The sequence below is a fragment of the Falco peregrinus genome, chromosome 7, assembly GCF_023634155.1.
Source record: "Falco peregrinus isolate bFalPer1 chromosome 7, bFalPer1.pri, whole genome shotgun sequence".
NCBI lineage: Eukaryota > Metazoa > Chordata > Aves > Falconiformes > Falconidae > Falco > Falco peregrinus.
Window position 1 is genome coordinate 2,654,141 of NC_073727.1, and position 22,050 is coordinate 2,676,190.

At 44.6% G+C, this 22,050-nt stretch overlaps 1 protein-coding gene and 1 long non-coding RNA gene across 6 annotated transcripts in view; one reads left to right on the plus strand and one right to left on the minus strand.

Moving 5' to 3' along the window:
- Positions 1-6,439, plus strand: LGALSL (galectin like). The gene is made up of 5 exons (XM_055809484.1): positions 1-173; positions 360-431; positions 590-678; positions 1,146-1,323; positions 4,035-6,439. The coding sequence occupies exons 1-5, from the start codon at positions 141-143 to the stop codon at positions 4,176-4,178; spliced, it is 516 nt and encodes a 171-aa protein (XP_055665459.1). The 5' UTR covers positions 1-140; the 3' UTR covers positions 4,179-6,439.
- LOC106112167 (uncharacterized) overlaps positions 4,208-22,050 on the minus strand; it is a 24,716-nt gene continuing 6,873 nt past the window's right edge. For 4 of the 5 annotated variants that reach the window (XR_003552444.2, XR_008747988.1, XR_008747989.1 and 1 more), the window contains one exon: positions 4,230-4,337. This is a non-coding gene — a long non-coding RNA (uncharacterized LOC106112167). Of the gene's footprint in view, positions 4,338-22,050 lie in introns of all 5 variants that reach the window. The other variant, XR_003552445.2, reaches the window with a different exon arrangement.

The following is a 22,050-nucleotide window of genomic DNA, read 5'->3' on the forward strand; positions in this document are numbered from 1 at the left end:
CCCCTTCCTACTTCTGCACCGGCTCCGCTGCCGCCGCAGCTCCGCCACTGCCCCTAGCCGCCGGAGCCGCCGCGCAGCCCCCCCCCTCCCTCCTCCCTTCCTCGCCCCCGCCCCGTCCCCAGCGCCGCCGCTTCCACAAGATGGCGGGGACCGTGGCCGAACGGGACGCGCCGGTGAGTGCTGCTCGGCCCCCTCCCCGCGGCTCCGGGACGGGACGGGGACGGGGACCGGGACCGGGCTTGGCGCTGGGGGTGGGCGACACACGGGCAGGGCAGCCCCCACCCCCCCCGGCGGGCACCTGCGGGGGGAGCGGGAGGGCCCCGCCAGCCCTGCCTCAGCGCTCTCCTTTTTACCTGCAGAAAATAGAAGACGGGCATTTAAACAATTCCTTGGGATCCCCGGTGCAAGCTGATGTGTACTTCCCTCGCTTGGTAACTCACCTTTATTTGGGGGTTTTATTTGTTGGGGGGCATTTTTTTAACCCCTTTATCAACACCCCAGCCCACCCTCCCCGCCCCGTGCGGCTGCACAGGGGCGGCCGCCGCCGCTGCCGAGCTGACCCTCGCCATCCTCCCCCTGTACTTTCCAGATCGTCCCCTTCTGTGGGCACATCAAAGGAGGAATGAGGCCGGGAAAGAAGATCTTAGTTATGGGCATAGTGGACCTCAACCCCGAGAGGTAACAGCTGGGCAGGGCTGCCCGCCCCGGGGGCTCTGGGCCCGGGGAGGGGGCGAGGCGGGGAGGCCACACGCTTACACACAGATCCCTCCTTTCTGGAAAAGGATTATTTTTATCATTTTAAATATAGCGTGCTGATTTCTCCTTTGACCCATAGAGGGGGCATTTCTTCAAGGGATCCTGTTTCTCAACGTTGCACTTGGGAGTAAAGGAGGCATGTATGGCATATATAGATACACACACCTATGCACATGCACGCACATACATATATATATATATATATATATATGCTATAACCACGTTCTTGTCCCTGCTGAGCTTTAGGAGCATTCTCCGAACAAGCTGAGCTGTCACCTTTACCGTGCCACCCTACCATCAATGGCTTTGACAAGCTGAGAAATGAGACTGGTGGTGTTTGGGGCATGTTTCCTTGTTCCCGGCTGAATACGAGCCGTTCTGTGTTGCAGCTTTGGCATCAGTCTGACTTGCGGGGAGTCGGAGGATCCTCCTGCGGACGTAGCCATTGAACTGAAAGCCGTGTTTACAGACAGACAGTTTGTCAGAAACTCTTGTGTAGCCGGAGAATGGGGGGAAGAGCAATCGTCTATTCCTTATTTTCCGTTTATACCGGACCAGCCTTTTAGGGTGAGTACCAGGATGACAGCAGCATGCGCCATATCTGATAAGTATAATTTGATCATTGCCGCAGTAGAACCCAACTTGCCTCTTGTGAAATTGCAGTGTAGCCCGCGCTTCCCTGGTTGAGACACCAGTTGACAGATTGTTTGTATTGACCAGAAGTTGCACGGAGATTCCACTGGTGTGTGCAACTGCAGGCATTTTGCGTGGGGCTACAAACGCCTCACCGGGGTGCTATGACAAGTTGGAGGCTGTAATACTGCGTGATGAAGCACACTTCCTCAGCTTAGTTTTATAGCTATAAATTAAACAGTACCTCTATGTTATTAGTGCATTACAGGTTATTACAGGAGAATGTAAATACTCGGTGACTGTTGTATGTTTTGATGGTTTTCTTAATGGATATAGTGTTTGCAATTTAGTGCGGCTAATAAGGATCTTGTTCATCCTTTTTCTCCAGGGGTGTTGTGCTGAGGTTGGCTGTAGCCCTTCCTGTTAAGAGATTAAACAGCTAAGCGATAGTGGTATTCTTTTCTGAACCCTGGGATTAAATCTCCTGTCAAATTTAAGTCTGTAGTCACTTGAAAATGGTGTATGTGGAAATGCCGTGGTGCTGTGGATGGACTGAGTTGACCTAGAAGCAAATTCCCATCTGTTTATGGTTATGTGAAGATGTCTTTGCAAATTAGGACTAACAAAGTGTGCAGCTGCAGAGGGCTGCTTCTCTCTCAGCAGCTTCACTACATTGAGGAAAAAAGGCCGCATACCTTTTCCATGCGGCTGACCCAGAAAAACCTTCCTCCCTTCCCCTCTTACAAAACTTCCCTGGCCCCTCTGCTAAATGCCAGTGCTCTGACTGGCTGCCAAACTCTCTTAATCCTTCTTGCCCCCAAGATGGTCTCCCCCACCTCCAAAAACTCACCATCTCCCCAGATGCTTGGGCTTTGAGAGGGTGTTTGTGACTGGTTTTGCTGCAAATTGGTTGCGCTCTACTTGCTTCTACAAACTCTCCCATCAGAACTGGCAACACCCTTTGGTGCGTGTGGGAAATGCACTTGAAAGGGCTCGGAGGCTTGGTCCTGCTCTGGCTGAGAAGGTTATAGTACCTGCTGCAGTGGGCGGTGGCTGGGCCCTCAGACAAGCCAGACAAATTACCCAAAGCATGTTTTGTGGGTGTCCCACTAATAACAGTTGATGTTAGAGGACAGCAATATTGCACATTTGGCATGAGATATTATAGAAGGGGAGTTGTTCATCTTCATTCTTCCCCCCCGCCCCCTTCCTTTTTTCCCAAACGCATAAATGGAATTTAGGTTCCCAGCTGACTTTGTACCTTTGACGGTCTCCCTCTCAGTGAATAAATTAGACTATTAAGTGTCTTGCCAGTTACTTGTGATCCATTGCAATTATCGTTCTGGTGTGGCCCACGGTGATCTGAAAATGGATTGTAAGCAGTGTTGAGGCTAACCATATCTTTTACATAACAAGGCCTAAGGCTGGATGTGCCTGCCGCAGTGACACGGGAGCTACGCGGCAGCACGGGTGCTTCCCTGTTACGTGGTGCGCTGCTGGGTCCCCAGGAGCTTACGCTCTCCTGGACTGTCTGCTGCCACTGCTCCCGGTGCAACGTGCCCCAAGTCAGTTGGGCTTTAGCTCAGTGTTTGTCGCTGGCCCCGTTGCCATTTTTATACCCCGTGATAGCAGAGTCAAGTGCCTGGAAGTAGCACCTCGCTCCAGACTACCAGCCTCTTGAAATGAGCCAGGGTTTACGTGTGGCTTCCCTGCAGATTTTCTTCTTGGGCTGTTCAGACTTGGAGGTCTCTGAGGGCCTGCACAAGAAGCACAAGTTCGGTGTCCTCCTACCCCTGCCTCCTGCCAGGGCAGCTCCAGTGAAGCTTAAATACAGGGCACCCTCTCAAGCCACCCCTAACATCAGGAATCTCCCAACCTGCCCAAGCTTGTTCAGCTCCAGGCTTTGTTGCTTTTCCAGAACATTTCTGCCAGGCTCGGAGGAGGAGGGATGAGCTGTGTCCCTCCCCGATCCTGCTTGTGCCTCGTGTGAACTGTCTAGCTGAATTCAAGCCATCCTGCACCGCATTTCCCTTGCTGCAGCCCCAGCATGGAGTCTAGTCCAACACGGAGTCCTGGGCTGTCTGCAGCCACGATTAGCGAAGGCTTTTTAGTTTTACAGCAGCTCTGTGAGTATGTGTGGGATGGGAGGGGAAACCTAGTCCTCCTCTCCTGTTCGCTCCCTCCCAAGTAAATTAATGGAAGCATGGAAAGCATTGCAGAGGGAACTGCCCCCTCATTCTGCAGAAAAAAAAAAAACCCAAAACACTTCTGTAGCAAGACGTACAAGATAAGATTTGGGTTGGCGATAGAGTTTCTTCCCCCTGTGATAGCAGTTTGAGTCTGTTTCTGGCCTTATTCCAAGAGGCAAAACCTCCCTGATGCCAGTGGGACTGGGTTCCAGTCCTTCCCGCCACAAAGCTGTGAGACTGGATTAATGTCCCTATGAAGAGAGCAGAGCCATCGTAGTGTAACTGGTGTCATGGGGGCAAACTGGTCTCAGCCCTGTCTGTTACGTGGCACGTAAGTAGCAAAACGTGTAACCGTATCAACACTACTTAAAAGCTAATGGAGTGGTCTTCATGTTCTGTGAAATAACTTCCCAATCACACTGTGAACAGCATGCTTCGTTGTTTTGTTTTTTACAGGTTGAGATACTTTGCGAGCATCCCCGTTTTAGAATATTTGTGGATGGACATCAGCTTTTTGATTTTTACCACCGTATTGAAACACTGTCAGCAATTGACACGATAAAGATAAATGGAGATCTTCAGCTTACAAAACTTGGCTGAACTTGTTAGGACCGCAGATTCCAAACCGGCTCAGGTGCCATCATCCATTTGGAGAAGTGACAGCCGGCTCCGGACACAGCTATGGTAGGAAGGCTGCCCCATTCCTTTTCCACATGCAGTTCTTCACTCCTGTGCTGATGAACCAGGCTGTTGTTTATCCTAATGAAGAACATAATTGGTTAATAGACATTGAGCCATTTTTCTTGGATCAAAATAGCCCACCTGTACTGAATAATCAAATTGGAATGGATTCAGAAAGACTTGTTTCAAATCTCACAGAAAGGTAATTTCTGAAATGCACTGCTAAAACCAGTTACTGAACAGCAGTGACAACAAAACAAAAAAGTTTTTCTTTTGCAAATATTGTTTCTGCACTGAAGTGGAGTAGTGTAGCACAACATAGGGCCACGTGTTGACGTCCTTACCTGGGGCCTGAGCCTGGTTCCGTGGAAATCAATGGCAAAATCCCACTCACTTTAATGGGGTACAATCAAACTGTCTAGTCCTTAGTCAAGCACAATTCCCACTGATTTCTATGGGATTTTTGCACACGCCTGAGGGCCAGCTCGCCTGTTGGTGTAAATCAGCATTACCTCCACGGCTTGCAATGGAATTTTGCTGATTACTCCACGCTGCTGATTTGGCCCAAGGACTGCGCAAAAACTGAATGGGGGTGTGAGGACACAGCCTGTATATTTTAGTCAGGGTATTTGCATAGAATGTAGATCATTATGAGTTTTTGCACAATGTATTGTTAATACAGTTTTTAAAGCTTATCTGTAGTTTATTTATTTATACTCATTGTATGTATTATTAGTAAAATTGAACAATCTTACCGATGGTTAAGAACAGCAAAGTGTAAACATTTTGAATGTACAAAATGTCTTAGGTTCTTTGGGCAAACTTTACATATCATTCTTGAAAAATAATGTTTCCTATCAAACATTTAGTTACATTTTAATGGAGCCCTCTAGGCCCTGGGGAAATGTGGGCATGGTAGTTGGTGGGAACTCTGCATATTCACTAGAAACTGTTTTTCAGGGCTTACTAACTTTGCTGCACAGGATAGGTCTGAGTTAAAGTCGATCCATTTTAAAAAGATAAACAGCAAATTTGTAGGTTTAACTGTGTTTTTTTAACCTGAGAAAAAGTTAAATTTGGTAGTCTCTTAGTTCAGAAAGAGAACCAGCCTCTTTCCAAGGGAGATGGGAGATCGTTGCACTTGTTTGAGAACATATTTGGCCTTTGATATGACAATTAAAACTTGTCTAGACAGCCAAGTTATTAATGCTTGAAAATCAGCTACTGCACATGAATAATAACTTTTCAAGTAGCTTTTTAAATAGTAGGTATAGCTGTATAAACACAGTCACTGCACTACACTATAAATGAACACAGGCCACTTTTCCTGACTTCTTTAGGACTAAATACTTTTTTTCCTTGGCTGCTCACAACAGACTGTAGCAAGTCTTTCTGAGTAGTTATAATCATGACATAAACATGTATTTAGGCAATTCTGAAAACATGTAATATAGGGACTTTGTAAGACACAGTATACAATAACATCCTTTGTAGCACAGTATTTAAAAAAAAAAAAAAAAAAGAAAAAAAGAAGAATCTCACAAACAGAACTATGTTAAACCTGCAATAAAGCTGTGGTTTAAAGCAACCAGAACTGGAATATCCAGAGTTAAGGGTAGAATGCCAGTTGCAAAGCCTCATTTTGTGCTAATTTGGCTTGCAGTTAAGAAGCCTTAGACTGCAAGCTGAAATTCCAACTGTGGCTCTAGTCCAAAGCCTGCTGAGGTCAATCGGAGTCCTCCGAGCATAGAAGCCTGATTCTTATTTCATGCAAGTGCAAATCTCTTTGTAAAGCAAGGGAGATGTTGTTGCTACTGCAGACGAGTTAAGATTCACGCTGCCACCTATAAAATATGAGTTAAAAATGGAATTTTTAGCCTTAACATTGACATTCCCTGATTTTTCCTCCTTTTTCCAAATTAAGAGAGAACCTGTTTGTTTTCCAGATTATCTTTTTATCTGGTGTGTGGCTTTTAAGTCATACATCAGAATCTATTTGTACTCCAGATCGAATCTTGATATGAAATTTTCCTGTCTTGCTCTGTTTTTACTCTTTTACAAGATACATGATGACTGTGTCATTTTCCATTGTATAAAGAATGCTGACAGTGTTTCGGTACAAAATATATTCTTAAAAATTACAATGATGATAATAAAAATCCAAGGGAAAGGTGCTTCTACATGAGGTGTTTGGATTTTTCTCCAGCTTGGAAATGCTTTATGGTTCTAAAGCGGATGCAAGCAGAAGATGAACTCTCTTTGGAGATACTTAGCACCCTCTCTGCCTGGTGCTTTTATCCAACTAGATATGTAAAGCCAGGGTCGTTGATGCAGCCTGAGGCTGCCCTGCTAGTCTGGTGGGCCAGAAGTAGGAGGCTGGAGAGAGTAAGTAGCACCATGACCCTACAGTAGCACAGAACCAAAAGGGATCTCCCTGATGGCACACTAGTAGAGATTTCCACTCCATGCTTTTACTGTAGCTCAGAAAACACAATTTGACTGACTTGAACTTTCAACTGCTTGGGATTCCAGGTAGGTTAGCATAGCCCTGAGACTTTTGCTATCCACACTGGCTCAGCACAGCGCAGTGCCTATGCCAGGGATGCCAAGATGAGCTTAGCGCACCACCATGTCAGCAGGGTCTGTCAGGAGCAAGGGCCCAGTGATACTGCTTTGCCTCTGTTCCCAGCTGCTGCACTGGGCACTCCTGTTTGTTCCTGCTTGAGTAGTTTCCTGTCTCAGGAAAATGCTTTTTTGAACCTGATTCTGGTTTTGCCTTTGCATAACACGATCAACCACAGCGCCCACCACCTGATTCTGCACTGTTTTTTCTGCACTGTGATTTTCTGAGCCAGGCTTCGAGCAAGGGCTGTGAACCCACTTCTGACAGGTTGTGGTTTGGCTGAGCGCTCAGAAAAGGGCAGAAAGTCACAGTTAAGGCTTCCACATCTATTTGTCTGTCTAACGCCAGTTTGGAAGAGGTTTTATTTTTATTTCGCTCTTGGGCAGTACCAGCCCATGGCAGGCAAAAGAAGGATGATGGCTACGTAACCAAGGGCTGTTCCATGCGTGCTTGGCTTAATGTTGGCTGATCGTGTTCAGAAGCAACTGCTGAACACTTCCACGTGCAGCGTAAGTCAGAGAAAACTGAGGCCTTAAATGTTTCTGTTCAGTTGGACCTTGAGCCAAATCCAAATGTTTAAGATGGGAGATTGTGCTGCGAAACTTCTATCTGCATTTTTTGGTCTCCACAATTTAGGGGTTATTCAGATCTTCATTTCGGATATAAGCCCTGCTAGACGTGAAATAAGACTGTTTCCAAGTTGGGCCAGGTTTTCAAAATGTTTTTCAGTAGGGACAAGTAGTGTGTGAGCTTCTCAGAAGCTGCAGTTGTTCAGGACTGAGCGTGCAAACCAACTTCTGTAATCTTATGCTAGAATTTACTAGCTGAATATTTCCATGGATTCCTCTGAATGAGGAAATGAATTCTGAAATGAAAGAAGCCTTGAATGGCTAGAACCCATGTGGAGTGGAGTCACACAGCATAGCTTTATTTTTTCCAAAGAGGAAAAAGCAAAAACAAAAACTACAACCAAATTATTTAGTTACGTTTGGAATTTGCTGTGATAAAGCTGATGTAATTAAAAAAAAAAAAAAAGGTTAAGGCTCAGAAAGAGCCTTGGAATACTTCAGTATCAAGTGAGGTAGTCTGTGTCTAAACATATTTCACATAAACACTTTTTCACAGCCAAGTTTTTAAAAATGTTACAAAATACCTTCTTTTTCTGTCACAGCTAGAAATGTTTGCCCCACCTTGAAAGAACATTTTGTACTAAATATTCATTTGTTGTCTATGTGAACTTGCAGTAACATATATTCTCCCTCCCCTCCTTGACTAGCTTGAGAAGAAATAGGCGTAATATTGCTAAACCGGTTGAATGTGACATCAGCTTGAGGCAAAGCATCTTTCTCAAGGGTTGTTTTGAGTAAACAGCCTGAAAACCAAAGAGAGAGCCTGATTCACTATTCTGCTGTGCCAGCTTTCCACCCCTGCCACTCTCCTGCTGTGAGGCTGAGACTGAAGCCCTGAGATTTTAATGTAAGGGAGCAGCACTGAGATTTTTATCTTCCGGGACTTAAAACTATTCACTGTGGAGGAAACAAAACCTGAGTAGCCACAGTGCTCTTAAGCCTGGTAGTAGGGTTGGGGTAGCATGATGTGCTTTAGTCCTAATGGAGCATGAGTTCAGAGGGAGGTAGTGGACATTTCAGAGCATAGGCTTTGGAGCTGCATGACAGTTTCCCAGGGATAGGCATTTGCCACATCATTAACCGGCACCTTTGACAACCCCATACCAGGACACGCAGCAAAAAAACCAGCCCTGCTTACAAGTTTGGAAGACATGAATGGGTTCATGTTCCTACTCGCCTTCTTTAAAAGAGGCTCCCAAATAAGTAATAGGAAAATTTAGGAGTAGCCATGCCACTAAGGTACTTCCCCTCCCCCCACCCCCCACCCCCACCCCCCGACATTCAAGCAGTGTATCTGATGTGGGGCTTATCTTGCCTCCCATCCACGAGAAGCGCTCCCCTCAGAAACCTACAGCACTGCTTTTTCTTTTGAGACTGGTTACAGTGACCTTTCCATGCAGAAAACTGCAGAACCACAATTCTGCTAAGCCAGTCAGTGGCGGGCGGCTCTAAGCAACCTCCCAGCGCCCCTGGAATTGATATGACAGTATAAGGAACAGAAGTCATGCTGAGAGCAGCCTTAAATGCTCACTCTGATAAGCACAGAAGTCAGGAAGAAAAGGTACACAAGACTAGGAACAGTCAGTGACCTGGTGAAGATTTTTTTGTAATTGTGGGTATTGTTCTTGTTTTCTGACGTGGAGTACAGGTAAAAAAGTCACTTTGCAATGAATGGTGTGTGAGGTTAGAACCAAGACCAACCCAAACGGGGAGAAAAAATGAGCTGCAGACGCTTTATCTGGCTTTGATACACCCTCCCAGCTCCTCCCAGCAATCACGCTGTTGTGAACATGCACAATTACTACAAGGAGATTCAGCAGTATGTGCAAGATCAAAATAATAAACTCCTACTTTGCCACAGGTCCTCCCTAGCTTCTGTTGCTAGGCCTCGCCATCTGTCTGTCAACAAATAACTATATCCTGCTGCTTTTAAAATCCATGGCAAAAATCCCTTTGACTTTCATGGAAATAGGTCTGTAAGAAAAGGGTTATTTCCAGCTCTCCCTCTCCAGTTATTTTCAGCTGGGGCATACTCTAAAACTGAGTTTATTTTTAAGTATGAATAGAGGACTATTTCTGTCTGCATTATCCATTTGATTGAGTCAACAGAAAGCGCAGCCTCTCTCTGCTGTGCTAACATCAGTTTCGCAGTTAGCCCATGAAATGTCTTTTATTCATTAGCTTCTGGTTTTAAAAAGTGAGGGTGTGCACAAAACAAGCGGGCAAGAATAGTAATATGGATCACTCACCACAGATCTGTTTTTATGTGTTGTGCCAATTTCATGATGAACTTTTAACAACAATAAAAGATGAAATCTTCACTAGGTCATTCTGTCTTTTATCTGAATTATTTATGCTCATTACACACCCTCTTGGCTTCTTTAATTTCCGGCTTCTTTTACCTTCTGATTGTTTTGCAGATGTAGCTAACTTTTTCCCTCGTAAAACTCTAGTGTGAAACTTGACAATGAGATGTTCAACTTTGGTAGCAGCTTGTGTAGAACTCCTTTACAGTTTAAATGCACTACACAGAACAATCAAATAACTTAATTAGAGGAAAGAATAGCTTGCTTACTCACATAAAGAGTCCCACTGACATCACCGAGCAGTGTAAGCCTCAGGAGTTAACAGGCAGGACTCAGACCTCACGGCCAGGCCATGAGACACAGATTGCTGATGGTTTTTTGCATAGGATAAAACAGCCCGTCAGCAGCGCAACTCACACATGCTTCAGTTCACTCTGGTGGGACTGGATTCATAAGTGAGGGTTACACGGTGAGTAAAACCACCAGATCAGCTCCAGAGACATGTTATTATGAGATCCAATGTTTCAATTGTTGGCATGATCCTTACTAAAGTTCATGTTGACCTGAGCAAGAGGAAACTCTAAGGTCTCAGCTTCTTTCAGTTAAAGCTGTTGGAAAAATTCTGCATGACTCAAATGGGAAAGGATTATGCCCTGTCCAGCTGTGGCTGTAAAAATGTGTGAGGTTTCCGAGGGCAACCTCAAAATCCAAACAGCACTGAAGCAGCAGATGAACAGGATTTGAATACAGCCAGTTCTGTGTTTTTTCTCCTGATAAAATAACTATGAATCAGATGCTCCCACACAGTTCATCCTAGCTCTAACCCATAAGCATGGATCTGTGGCCATCTTTGCTCACTGCCAGCCTGAAATTGCCCCTTTGTTTACTACACACACCCCACAAAGGGGCATGTTAAGACATCTAGAGATTCTGAGTTAAAACACAGCGCTAGGTGACGTAGATGCAAACCAGAAACGACTGTGAATGGTATAAAGGCAGCATCTAGTCCCCACCAGACAGCAGAACAGCAGCCACTTAAGTGTCTGAGGGATTTTTAAATGGGGGAATATATACATCAGATTTCACCACTTGGCATTGGCTAACTCTTATAGAGGCCCTTGAAAAGCTCTCGTTTGACCTATAATACCAAGTAAGCTACAGGCATGGTTTCTTGGGGGAAGGAAGGGAAGGGGTTGCCCACTCCACTGAGAGCACCTGATGTAGCAAGTGCCATGTGTACTTCTCTCCCACTCAGATCAGTACTACAGACACCTCACAGCTGGGCCTTATTTTGGTGGAGTGCTTCTGAGCTTGAAGTCAAGCCAATTCATGTTGAGGGATTTACTCACAGGAATACCACGAATATGATTCTTTGCTAGCACTGCACTGGATCTTGTTTTTAAATTACGACTTTCAACACTCTTCTAAGAATAGAGGCTGGCTCTGAAACATCACATTGGCTCCAGCATTCTCCAAAAGTTACACATTTCTCATCCTGTTCAGGTTTTGAGGCTTCAGTTTCCACACTGGTGCCTTGCTAGAGCAGTGCTGTGATGCTGGGGGAGTCATTCTGTGAAAGACCCTAAACAGGAGATGCCTCTCAGCAGCTCTCTTCCCAGCAAGCAGAAGGAGACCTGCAAGACTCACACCCTCAGCAGTCAGAAGCAACAGCAAAACAGAGCTATGCTGACTCCTGGTTTGCAGAACAGGGCTTCCTTGCAGCTCTGAAAGGTAGGAACAAAAGCCCGGTTAATTAGGAAAAACGTCACTAAAGCTGAACAGTAAATCTCAGCGACAAAGAAAAGAGGATATCAGTACTAGGCAATCTGATACTAACAGCAATGAGCCATCACCTCTTGGTGCCCAGAGGCCACGGTCAGGTGTTGCTTTGATTGAACAGAGACAGAGCTCCATTCTGTGGAGCAGCCTGTCGCCATGACCTCATAGAGATGCTAGAGGTTTCCGAGAGTGCTCAGTGGCTCTGCCTTTGCCTGGCTCCAAAACTTGTGATGGAGAAAAGCCAGCGCTGACAGTACTGTAACGTATGACAAGCTACAGCAGCAGCTCCAGGACTGCGTGCTCAATGAGACAAAAAGGATTCTTTCCCAGCTGCTCTCTAAGAAATTTTCTGTTCAATGAAAAAGATAATTGCTGTCTAGAAAAGATCCAGACCAGAACTAAGGACAGAACATGGCTCTAGGTAGAAGAAACATTCTTGGAAAAGCAACAGATTCACTACAATCTCCAGGGGAAAACAAAACATTTTAATTTAGAAGAACAAAGGCCACACCAAGGATAGTGGGGTTCCTTTCACACTCTGTGTTTGGAAGAGGCGCAATGAGCTACAGCAGCTAGAAAACAGATTCTGAGGGGCAAAGTTTGGGAGAAGCTCTGGATTATCACATGGGAGCAGAACACAGCTTCCACATCCATACACCTCCATTTTACCACTGCTCCTTCTCAGGAATGGCCATTCCTCTCCATGAGAGAGGACCATTGCTGGCAACCCCACAGCCAGAGGAATCCTGTGGCTTCAGACCTTTACATGTCCTCTACAGACACAGACCAAGGTGTGCTTTATTTAGCATCCCTCACTGAAGAACTTCAAAGCACTGACAAACTTTATAATTTGTGTTAATTCATGAAGGCTCCTTCCCATTTCTAGCATTACTGATGTATATTATACATACAGTACACAGCAGTATATATATTTCCTACATCTACATCCTATATCCTATATCCCTGTATGTAGGTAGGGGGAAGAACAGAAATGTAACAATAGTTTCTCAGCAGTCAGTGCTGTGATTTGGAATACAGTGATTGGCACACGCTTAATGTCTCATCACTGTGAATTTTGGCTACAACACTGAAGTTCAGGCTCCCAAGCTCCCTCCTTTGCTCACCAGACGGACATGTTATTTTGGGCCAGAAGATATGACAGTAAGGTTGAGTAATGCTATACACTGAGTAGCTCCTCTGGGATCAGAGGGGCTATTTGTAATGCAAAATCCTTCCAAAATACCATTTTTTTAAATAGTAAAAATTGGGTTGTATTCTGTCAATTTTTTGTAGCCTCCACTGACTCATAGCGCTTTCAACTGCAATTTAAATAATGCAGAAGAGAAACTGGAACATGGAAGATCAGGTTTCTTAGCAGGGAGTTATTTGCTGCATCTTGAATTCAAAAGATGATATGCACACACATTTCCCTAGACAAAATACAGCAATCACAACCTGAGTGATGCAAACAGGTAGATCTCTCTCAGTTTTGGTGGAAGTACAGTGATTGATAGCAACTGAGCACCTGCTGGAGTGTGAACTGGTTTGAGGTTCCCATAATAAACCTAACCTCCCTGAGCTATTCAGAAGATGTTCTCAGGATCTATTTAGCAAGGGGAAGCACATGATTGTTTTGATGCATTGCAGGAGCTGAAGCTGTGCTAATGCAGGCTAGAAGATGATGTTTTTAAGTGAAAGGGAAATCAGTTGTGATTATAATTGTTGTCTTTATGTATTACTAGCTGTATGGATTACTTTCATCCTGTGTGTCACTGGCAGTGAGGGAACTTGATACATTACCTCATGCTAGTGCTGGAGACCAGCAGAGATTGGTGTATTTTTAGAAACAAGATTCCCACAGTGTAGTTGTAGCAACTGGATGATCATACACATGCATATTAAAATGCCAGCAGATGAATTCCTGGACAGTGCCAGCAAACATTTCACTGTTTCGGGTAGGAGGAAAGGGCAGGAATGAACAGCTCAGGAGTTCAACTGACAAGCACAGCGGTTTTACCTCTAAGACTGTCCTCTGAGAGCTGTGTGCTCACACTGGCCAGTGTGAAAGGGAAGCTGGTAAAAAGCAGAATCTCACTTTCCAGGATGAAGAGATGATGCATTTGCAGGTCAGAGGGTCCGTATGCCTCCTGCCTTACCTGGTCTCATAACACATGAAATTACATCCCTGTACCAGTAAAGAGAACTGATGGCCATCTAAAGACATCCTTCAAGGGCTCAGTCCTGGGTCTCAGCTGCCAGAGGGCAGTATCTGGGGTGCTTGTGTTGCACAATCGAGCACGGTGCAGTGGTCCCTCACTAAGTCTTATGAAGACTGCAGAAGTGCAAGGCTTATTACTGGGTGCAAAACTGTACAGATGCGGGCACGCAGCTGGTAGGGCCAAGCTATAAGCAAAGTCAGATGGGAGGCAACCAGGAGCTGCCTGTGCAAAGCAGATGTGCTGCAGCATCTGTTGGGAACTTAGATGTCTCATAAAGCATTTATATGTCTCATAAAGCAGAAGAAGCTGTTTCAGACTCTGGGAATATCTTCAGCCAGGTTAACAGTCCTGTCATTGGGCTGGTTTAGACAGGAGTTGTACAGGATGGATCAAAGTCTGAACCTTTCCACTAAGAGCCAACCCAAGTATCTCTAAATAGAGCACAGTACGTGCTCACTGGTAGAAGAAATAATGTATGTACACTTGAAGCATTCAGCAGTCATTCAGGTAGGTGTCAGAATGCCAGATACCTTCCAGTAGACTGTTGCTGTATTCAATATAAACTGATGACCACCAACCACCATAGAAGCATGGTGACTATTACACTTGATAAAACTGGCCAAATAGTCCAAACAGCTCACAGTCTTTGGCTGTGCTAACTGGAATGTGTTTTGCAGGAGAGCACAAGAGATGCTCTGGCAGATGGCTATAGCATAGCTGGCCCCAGACAGACTTTTCTTTCAATTCTCTTTACATAGAATTCTCTTTCAGTCTGAAACTTATTCAATAGTCTTAAATTCTATGCATTTACCACTGATATTGCAGTGATTGCAATTGGTGCTGTAGGCTACTAAAATGCCTGATCTTTTTAAGGATCCTGTTACATTTACACACATTGATATTGTTCATGAGTGGCAATATACTTCATGCAAAGAAAATTTCTGTCTGCCTTCAATGTACCACTCTTCTGTCTCATTATATGCCCTTTTATCCTTTAATAGGTGGATGAATAAAGGGAAGACTCTAAACTACCTTCTCAGTGTCATTTAGCTTTCCATATACTTTCACCATGTTAATTATCACCTTTTTCAAGGTACACAGACTTTTTCAACCTAATGACCAAATAACAGACTGGAAACTTTTCTAAACCATGGCTTCAATCCACACTATAAGGATTAAAAGTTACCACAGTCAAAGTAAATTGCAGGTGGTGGTGTATTGCCTAACATCCTGATGTAAATGTAAGATAAAGGCCTTCTCCAGGGGGTGTAGTTCAATGTGAAATCCAAGTGTACAGACTTTGCATATCAATTTTTATCTTCATTTCAGAAAAACCTCTAATTATATTGAAGTGTGTGCTTTCAAGCTTTCCTACATCTCGCCTTTAGGAACCCCCCTAGTTAACTGCAGCCAATGACTCCTTCCATGCAATTCTCTCCCCACATTTTAGACACTAAATATACAAAGCCAGACCAAACAGACCTCCATCTCCTCAGCCTGTTCCCACCTGCCTCTGGCCAACCTCCAAATAATTTTCATGGCTTCCTTTATGTTTAAGCCATCTTTTTCTACCTGAAGTGCTGGAAGGGAGTAGCCTTTCAGAGCATACCACTCCACAGAGAACATCCTGATCTAGACAGGGCATGGCAGGAAGAAACATCCTTCATAGCTATGTTGGTGATGTGAGCTAGGTTTCAAACAGGAGGCCACAATTTCAGTGCCAGGACTACCACCTATCTCGGGCACATAGCTGCTCCACTTGCCCTTTTCCAAGCTGCTTGGTTTAGACCTCAAATAGATCCAAAGGGAAATTCTGGATACCTTCACAGGTGAACTTCCATATACGGCCACGAAGCCACAGGCTGTGATGGTTGGCATGCAGATATATATCAGCACGCCAAAACTTCCACAGCAACACGTAACTAGTATACACAAATACAATTACACACACATTTATTGGGAGAAGATGGTAGAGTGACTCGAACATGTGTCAACAGCTTCCCAGGGTGAGGATTTAAAAGAGGTATTTGGTGCAATAAAGTTTGATGCTTAATACACAATTTTCCGCAAAGACATCTTTTTCTGCTTAGGTGAGCTGAGTGGCTGCATTAATGGGAAAACTGGAAGCCTTTTAGTGGGTGAGTAGTAGCTGAAACTGCAGGGGCATTCATGCCACCTTCTGCAGCATCTAATTTCAGCTGTGGTAATTCAGTCTGGTCTCTGTGGGTTCCATATATAGGCAGTGGAAAGAGAGACACTTCTCCAGAGGATGATTTAGCAGCAACAATTTTCATGCCCTGAATGGTCTTCCAGAGGTCTTAGCTCCAATGTTTATAAAGGGAGGTTGAGGACACTTGCCTTCTACCTAACACCCAAATGTAGCTGCCTGATCTCCCTGTCACACACATACACACTCTGTGTTTGAAGTTTTTTAAAAAAAAAGAGGGCTGGAAACAACAGGCCACAGATAAGGGACTCTAGATGTTTCCTTAAGTACCTGCTAATAGGAAGGAAACTCCCACCCTAAGAAAGTGAAGAACAGCAAAGGCTTTCAGTGCTGAAGGCAGAAGGTTATGCATCCCTCACACAACAAAGATGACATTTGCAATTCTGCTTCCACAGGGGTTCACCTGTCTTGCCAGGCTTGGAAAGAAATCTGAATAAAAAGCCCTGGAAGGAGCTGAGGCACTTAGGGCAGCACCTGCTCTTTACCATCCCACAGGCAATACAAGCATCTTCTACATACAGGAGTAAGAAACACAACACTCTATCAACTAGAAATGCTAAATGATGTGGAAAGGGTTCTATAAACATGTGACTTTTATTTATTTTTAATTACTTTCCATACTGCTGAGAGCAGAGTTTCTTACAAGCTAGATCCAAAGTAATTATTGGTTATGAGAACTTTCAGTGGCTTTCAAGCAGGTTGTGCATTGCCAGAAACAGGCAGCAATGGGAAAACACTGTGTGCCTCCCTTCCACCAAAAGCAAAACCAGATAAAGCAAATTTATCATTTTGCTTAGACCAAACAAGGGAATTTTTTTATCCCTGTCTTTTTTGAACTGCCCAGCACTGGCATACAAAGAAAGAGAACAGCTCCTTCTCAGAACCCAAGCTACCAAATAGCTCTTGGTTGGTGGGTTTCTTTGCAAACAGCACTGGGAATGCTAGATGTTTCAGCCTTCATCCCTCAGTGGTTTCCTACTCTTGAATGTAGAGGAAACAATGCTGGTAATGCTACAGATGTCAAGGTCCAAGGACGTTACAGCAGCAAACAAATCTGACCTGAGCTGTTTTGGGTTGCTAGTCTTGTGCATAGCTTACATTTTATCACTTCAAAATGGCCAAATGTCAGCGATAGGCGAACGACCACTGGCTACACAAAGTTCAAGTCAGTCTGACAGGTGTTTTGGAGTGCTTTATCAAAAAGTTTATACCTTTCGTTAAGCGACCACCTCTGGGGGAATGGGACAGAAGCAATTTGTTGAGCTCAGTCTCAGCTAGCATCAACGCTGTAATGTATGTGAACGTGCTCACCCTCCCATAAGGCTGCAGCCTTTACAAAGGAGGAAGAATGGGCAGAGCGCCTGAAAAGAGAAAGGAAACAGGCCCATGGCTCCGCACAGAGATAACAGCCTTCCAGCTGCTTATTTAGCCACAGTGAGAATGCATCCCATTTTGTGAATCTGCCAGCATGCAGGAAAACAACATGGGCATGAAACCCCTTGCTCAGCAGATGTAGGACACAGGCTTTTAATTTTCTAAGACAATATTATTTTTATATGCAGTCTTAGCTAAACACAGGAGTCCTGATGTGTTCTTACTCACTTCAAATTCCTTCTCTACTTTGCCCAGCTAAAGACTGAGCAAGGACTGGAGCTAAAGGCTCTGGTGGACTGCAGAAACAGGGGGACAATGATATGTTCATCTGTTCTGTTAAACCTGAAGGGTGCAGAGATATAAGACTTTGCATTTACAGGCAATTTTTATTGCCAGTGAGGTTCAGGATGGTGAGGTCTTTGGAGCTTAGAGATTCAGAGCCTGAATCGTTTTTTTGGTTTTCTTTTTACTTCTGCCTGTTTCATACTCTTCATATCAGGATAACCCATTTTAATACACCCCAAGGAAATGAGGGGAAAATCCTCAGGTTCCTAACTAAGTTAGGGCTATACTAAACCTTCCATGGGCAAAGAATCTAGGCAAGGTTGATCCCACTCTGACAAAGTGACAGCACTAAGGATGTAATTTAAAGATAATGGAAGCCAAAGGAGATGTCAAAGAAGGACTGGGACACAATCTTCTGGGTTTAAATTACAGCTGGCTCCTCTGGAGTATCCTCTGAAGGAATTTTACAGAGAAACAGCTCATTAGCTGTAAAAGACCACGCACAAAAGCCTCAGGGAAAACAATCTTCATCCACACAAACAGTATTAATCACCAAAAAAGTAGGCACCACTCTCTTTTCTTTTTGTCCTTTGCAACAGAAGTGTAAATACATACAAGGCAGTCACATACAGATCTATTCCCGATCTTCAAAATGTTTTTAATGCCAACAAGTCCAAAGCCTACATATGTGTATTAAGTAGATATCACTGCAGCTTGTTGCATTCTACCAACACAGCAACTTGCCACCTATAATTCCTCGGGAGACCTCGCTTCTAGCAACCATTGCCTTTGTAAAACAGGGATTCTGTTTTCCATAGCTGAGCAATACCAGTGCAATGGGAAACATAAACAGCATCTTCGTGCACCAGAGAATATCCTGTGGTGTTTGCTTCCTGGGAGGTGAAACAGTTGAATTCAACATCAAGGTGTTAGAACAGCCAAAAAGGATCACAGGAATAAAACTGGTACTCAAAAGCTCACACAAATGCTGTGTATTTCCCACATACTAGCACTAGTTGCCACAACTGCAGAGATTCCTTCCTGTTCTTCATGGGACTCATCCACCACTATATTTTCTCTGACCAAAGTTTTGACTTCCAAGGAAAACTTGGAGACCACTGCAAAGCCTTACCTAGGGCCAGCATTACATTAGGGTCAAACACAGCTCTGACCTACTGCTATCCACAACCTCCTATCAGTTCCAGTGCAGAAAAAATAAACAGTCGTATTTCAGCTCAGGAGGTAACGGTCCAGCCTATCCCACAGAAAGCCAGGCCTGATGCCTTTTGCACGTGAAGCTTTCCCACAGGCAAGAGTGAGCCTCGAGAAGCTGTAGAGATAAGTTCATAATGCAGCGATGACTCCTACACAATCAAGAGAGAAAAACACACCATAGACACTGCACGGGGCCCTGGGGCATGCTTGTAGCTGTATGATGCTACCAGAATGCACATTAACAAACAGAGCAATAACAAGGTAATAATTGTGAAGGGGTAAGAAACCTATCTGATCCACTCTTAAACTGAATTAAAGGCATCACAGTAGCTTGCACATAACAGAATCTGACTCAGGAGAACCTGGTCCATCTCTGTAAAAGCAAACCAGCCCCAAGGCAAACCTGAGCACACAGTGACACTTCATCATGCTTTGTAGGGAATTATCAGCCTGAGTTTTTTCAGGTAGCACAGAGCTGTAGCTCCATCTGCCTGCCTCTCTGTCAGACTGAGAAAGGGGGACTCTTCAGAGAAGTGGCCTAGCTAGTAACAGTGTATAAATTGTCAGCCAAAACCAGAGATGTGTAACATGGGCCTCTCCGAAGGTACAGCCTGCAGGATAATTTAAGCATGTCTTGATGGTGTAGAACTGCAGAGTGGAAAAATCTCACTATAACCGGCTGTCAAACTGCATCTGAAGACATTTATATGGGAAAAAAAGACCAGAAGACTCATAGCTCAGCAGCCACAAAATGGATGCACCATCCACCCCTGACTGGTTGGCTGCAAGCAAGAGAAGACTAGGTCAGTTTGCAACAGCTGCCCCAGCAGGTTCAGTCTACATCAGCCTCATCCCTGAAGCAACTCTGCAAAGGGCCATCTGATTGATAGCAATTGAGTTCCATTAGTACAATTCAGATAAAAATGATACCAGAAGGCACAAGAGGACGTGCTAGAGGGGGGGCAGTCATGTGCTAAAATGCCTATGTTATTTTTGAACAAAAGTTGGTTCACATCCCACCATCTCTTTGAATAAGAAGAACAAGCACCTGACTGGTGAGAGATCTCTGCAGTGCTCCTGAAACTCCCTCCTGCTCCACATGATGATAAGCACAGGAGCCTTTGCTCCTCAAAAAAGCCAGGCTATTGCCAACAGGTTTCGTATCAAGAATTAGTTGCTACTCAAAGAACCGTGAATGATCTCACAATCTGCAATATTTCCTAAGTGAGACAGGCTACTGAGGAGACAGCAGTCTCATTTTGGGAGATAACTGCATCACTAGGAAGAAGGGTCATGCATCTTGGCTCCTCCACAGAGGATCCACCCAGTATAGGCTAAACAGCAAGTTACTGAAGATATGCTCTCTGCCCAGAGGATTTCTTGCTGAAGGAGACAAGCCCCTTGCAGCAATATATGGATAAATATGGATAAAATATGGATTGTGGCCAAATTTGGAAATAATTATATCTGCTCTGCTCACATAACATTCCACGACAGGGCAGTTGGCTCAATGCCACTTCCACGCAAACTGATTGCAAGTTGCCATCAGTCTTTCATTTAAATCCACTGAACTGCTGACTTACAGCTGACTGAGCAGACAGAAAAAAGCCTGTGGCCAACATTATAAACAATTCCATAAATGCAAGGAAAACTGAGATAAAGTTGCTCCTTTAAAACATCTGGCAATCAGCTTGTCTCCCAAAGGCAGGTCTTGGTGTTTTTGGTGCTGTTTGGAGCTGTTTCCCACTCACTAGCAGTGCATATGTGGAAGAACAAGGGCGTGAGAACTCTCAACATCACGATCTGATCTCAGATCCCCCTTTGGCCAGATGAGGGTACAGAGCCCAGCTAGTGCTCTGAAAATAGCCCTCTCTCAGCTATGGTGGGAATCCAAGGCTCATTGCAACAAGCGCTAGACTCTATAATTGATAGGTTAATTGTGCTTATTAAAATTTTTTCACTTCAGTGGTAATAAAACTAGAAAACCATGAGCCAAATTCACCACTAATGCACACTTCTTCAGTTCAATAATGTTAGAGATGGGCTGGCTGCAGCTTACTGCTCCCTTGAAATGACACAGGCTGTACGTAGACTGTAGGGCTGGCGCAGAGAGATGCAGGGGATGGTGAAGGGAAGCGCTCCCTAGCACGGGCTCCTGCAGTGATGTAAGCCTGCTGGGGGATCAACCTCACTTACTAGAACAAAGAAGCTGGGTCAGAGACAGCAAACTTTTCCCAGCCCTGAAACCCTGTTAGCTATAATTTAAAGTGAGAGTTCCTACTTAAAGCCTAGTGAATTTAAAAAGATTGCTCAGGCACCTGGATTTACCTAATCTCATCTTTCCTAGCTCTCCTTGTGGCAACAGAGCTGGTTCAGCTGCTCTCAAGAGATCTCAGATTGATCCTGGATACTGAAGGGGTGGAAGTTGAACTTCTCATCTCCTCATGTGTGCCACCGTCTTTGTGCTTGCCTTTGTTATCCTGCCATTTCCCTCCCTCACCAGTTCTCCACACTTCCTTCTGCCTGTGTCTTCCCACATTCTGCCTGCTCTTGGTACAAACATCAGGGGTTCACTCTTGCTTCTTTCTGCTGGTGAGACAACAGCCAGGCACCACACAGACCCCTCTGTCTGACAGTCTCATCCTGACTGCTGGTGCAGCCAAAAGTCATTGCATGCAGGACTCCAGGGCAGCCGGGGCAGATAGCACTTCTGTTGGCATTCAAAAACATTTTGGCTATTTGGAGCATGGCATTTTCTCTCCAATCTGTCTTGTTATTATTAATTTACCTATGACAACAACCTTGTCAGGTTTGGCACCAGATATGGCCAATCTCACATATTTCTCATACAACAGTGTTCCAGAATGCAATCCTGTTTTTCTGAGATGTTCCCTTGTTATGTTCCTACATCCCAGATGCTTTGCATCTCAATGAACAAGAAAGCAAAGCCACTACAGAAAAATAGGACAGAGGATAAAATTGATATACTTGGTACTGAAAACAGGCATCAGATATGACTGCGAAAGACAATGAGAAGGATTTTGACAAGTATGTATAAAAGGAACCACCTTCCTTGCCATGGCAGTTGCATTTGAGACAGAAATTGTCATTAACTCAGAAAAATCTCAGCCATT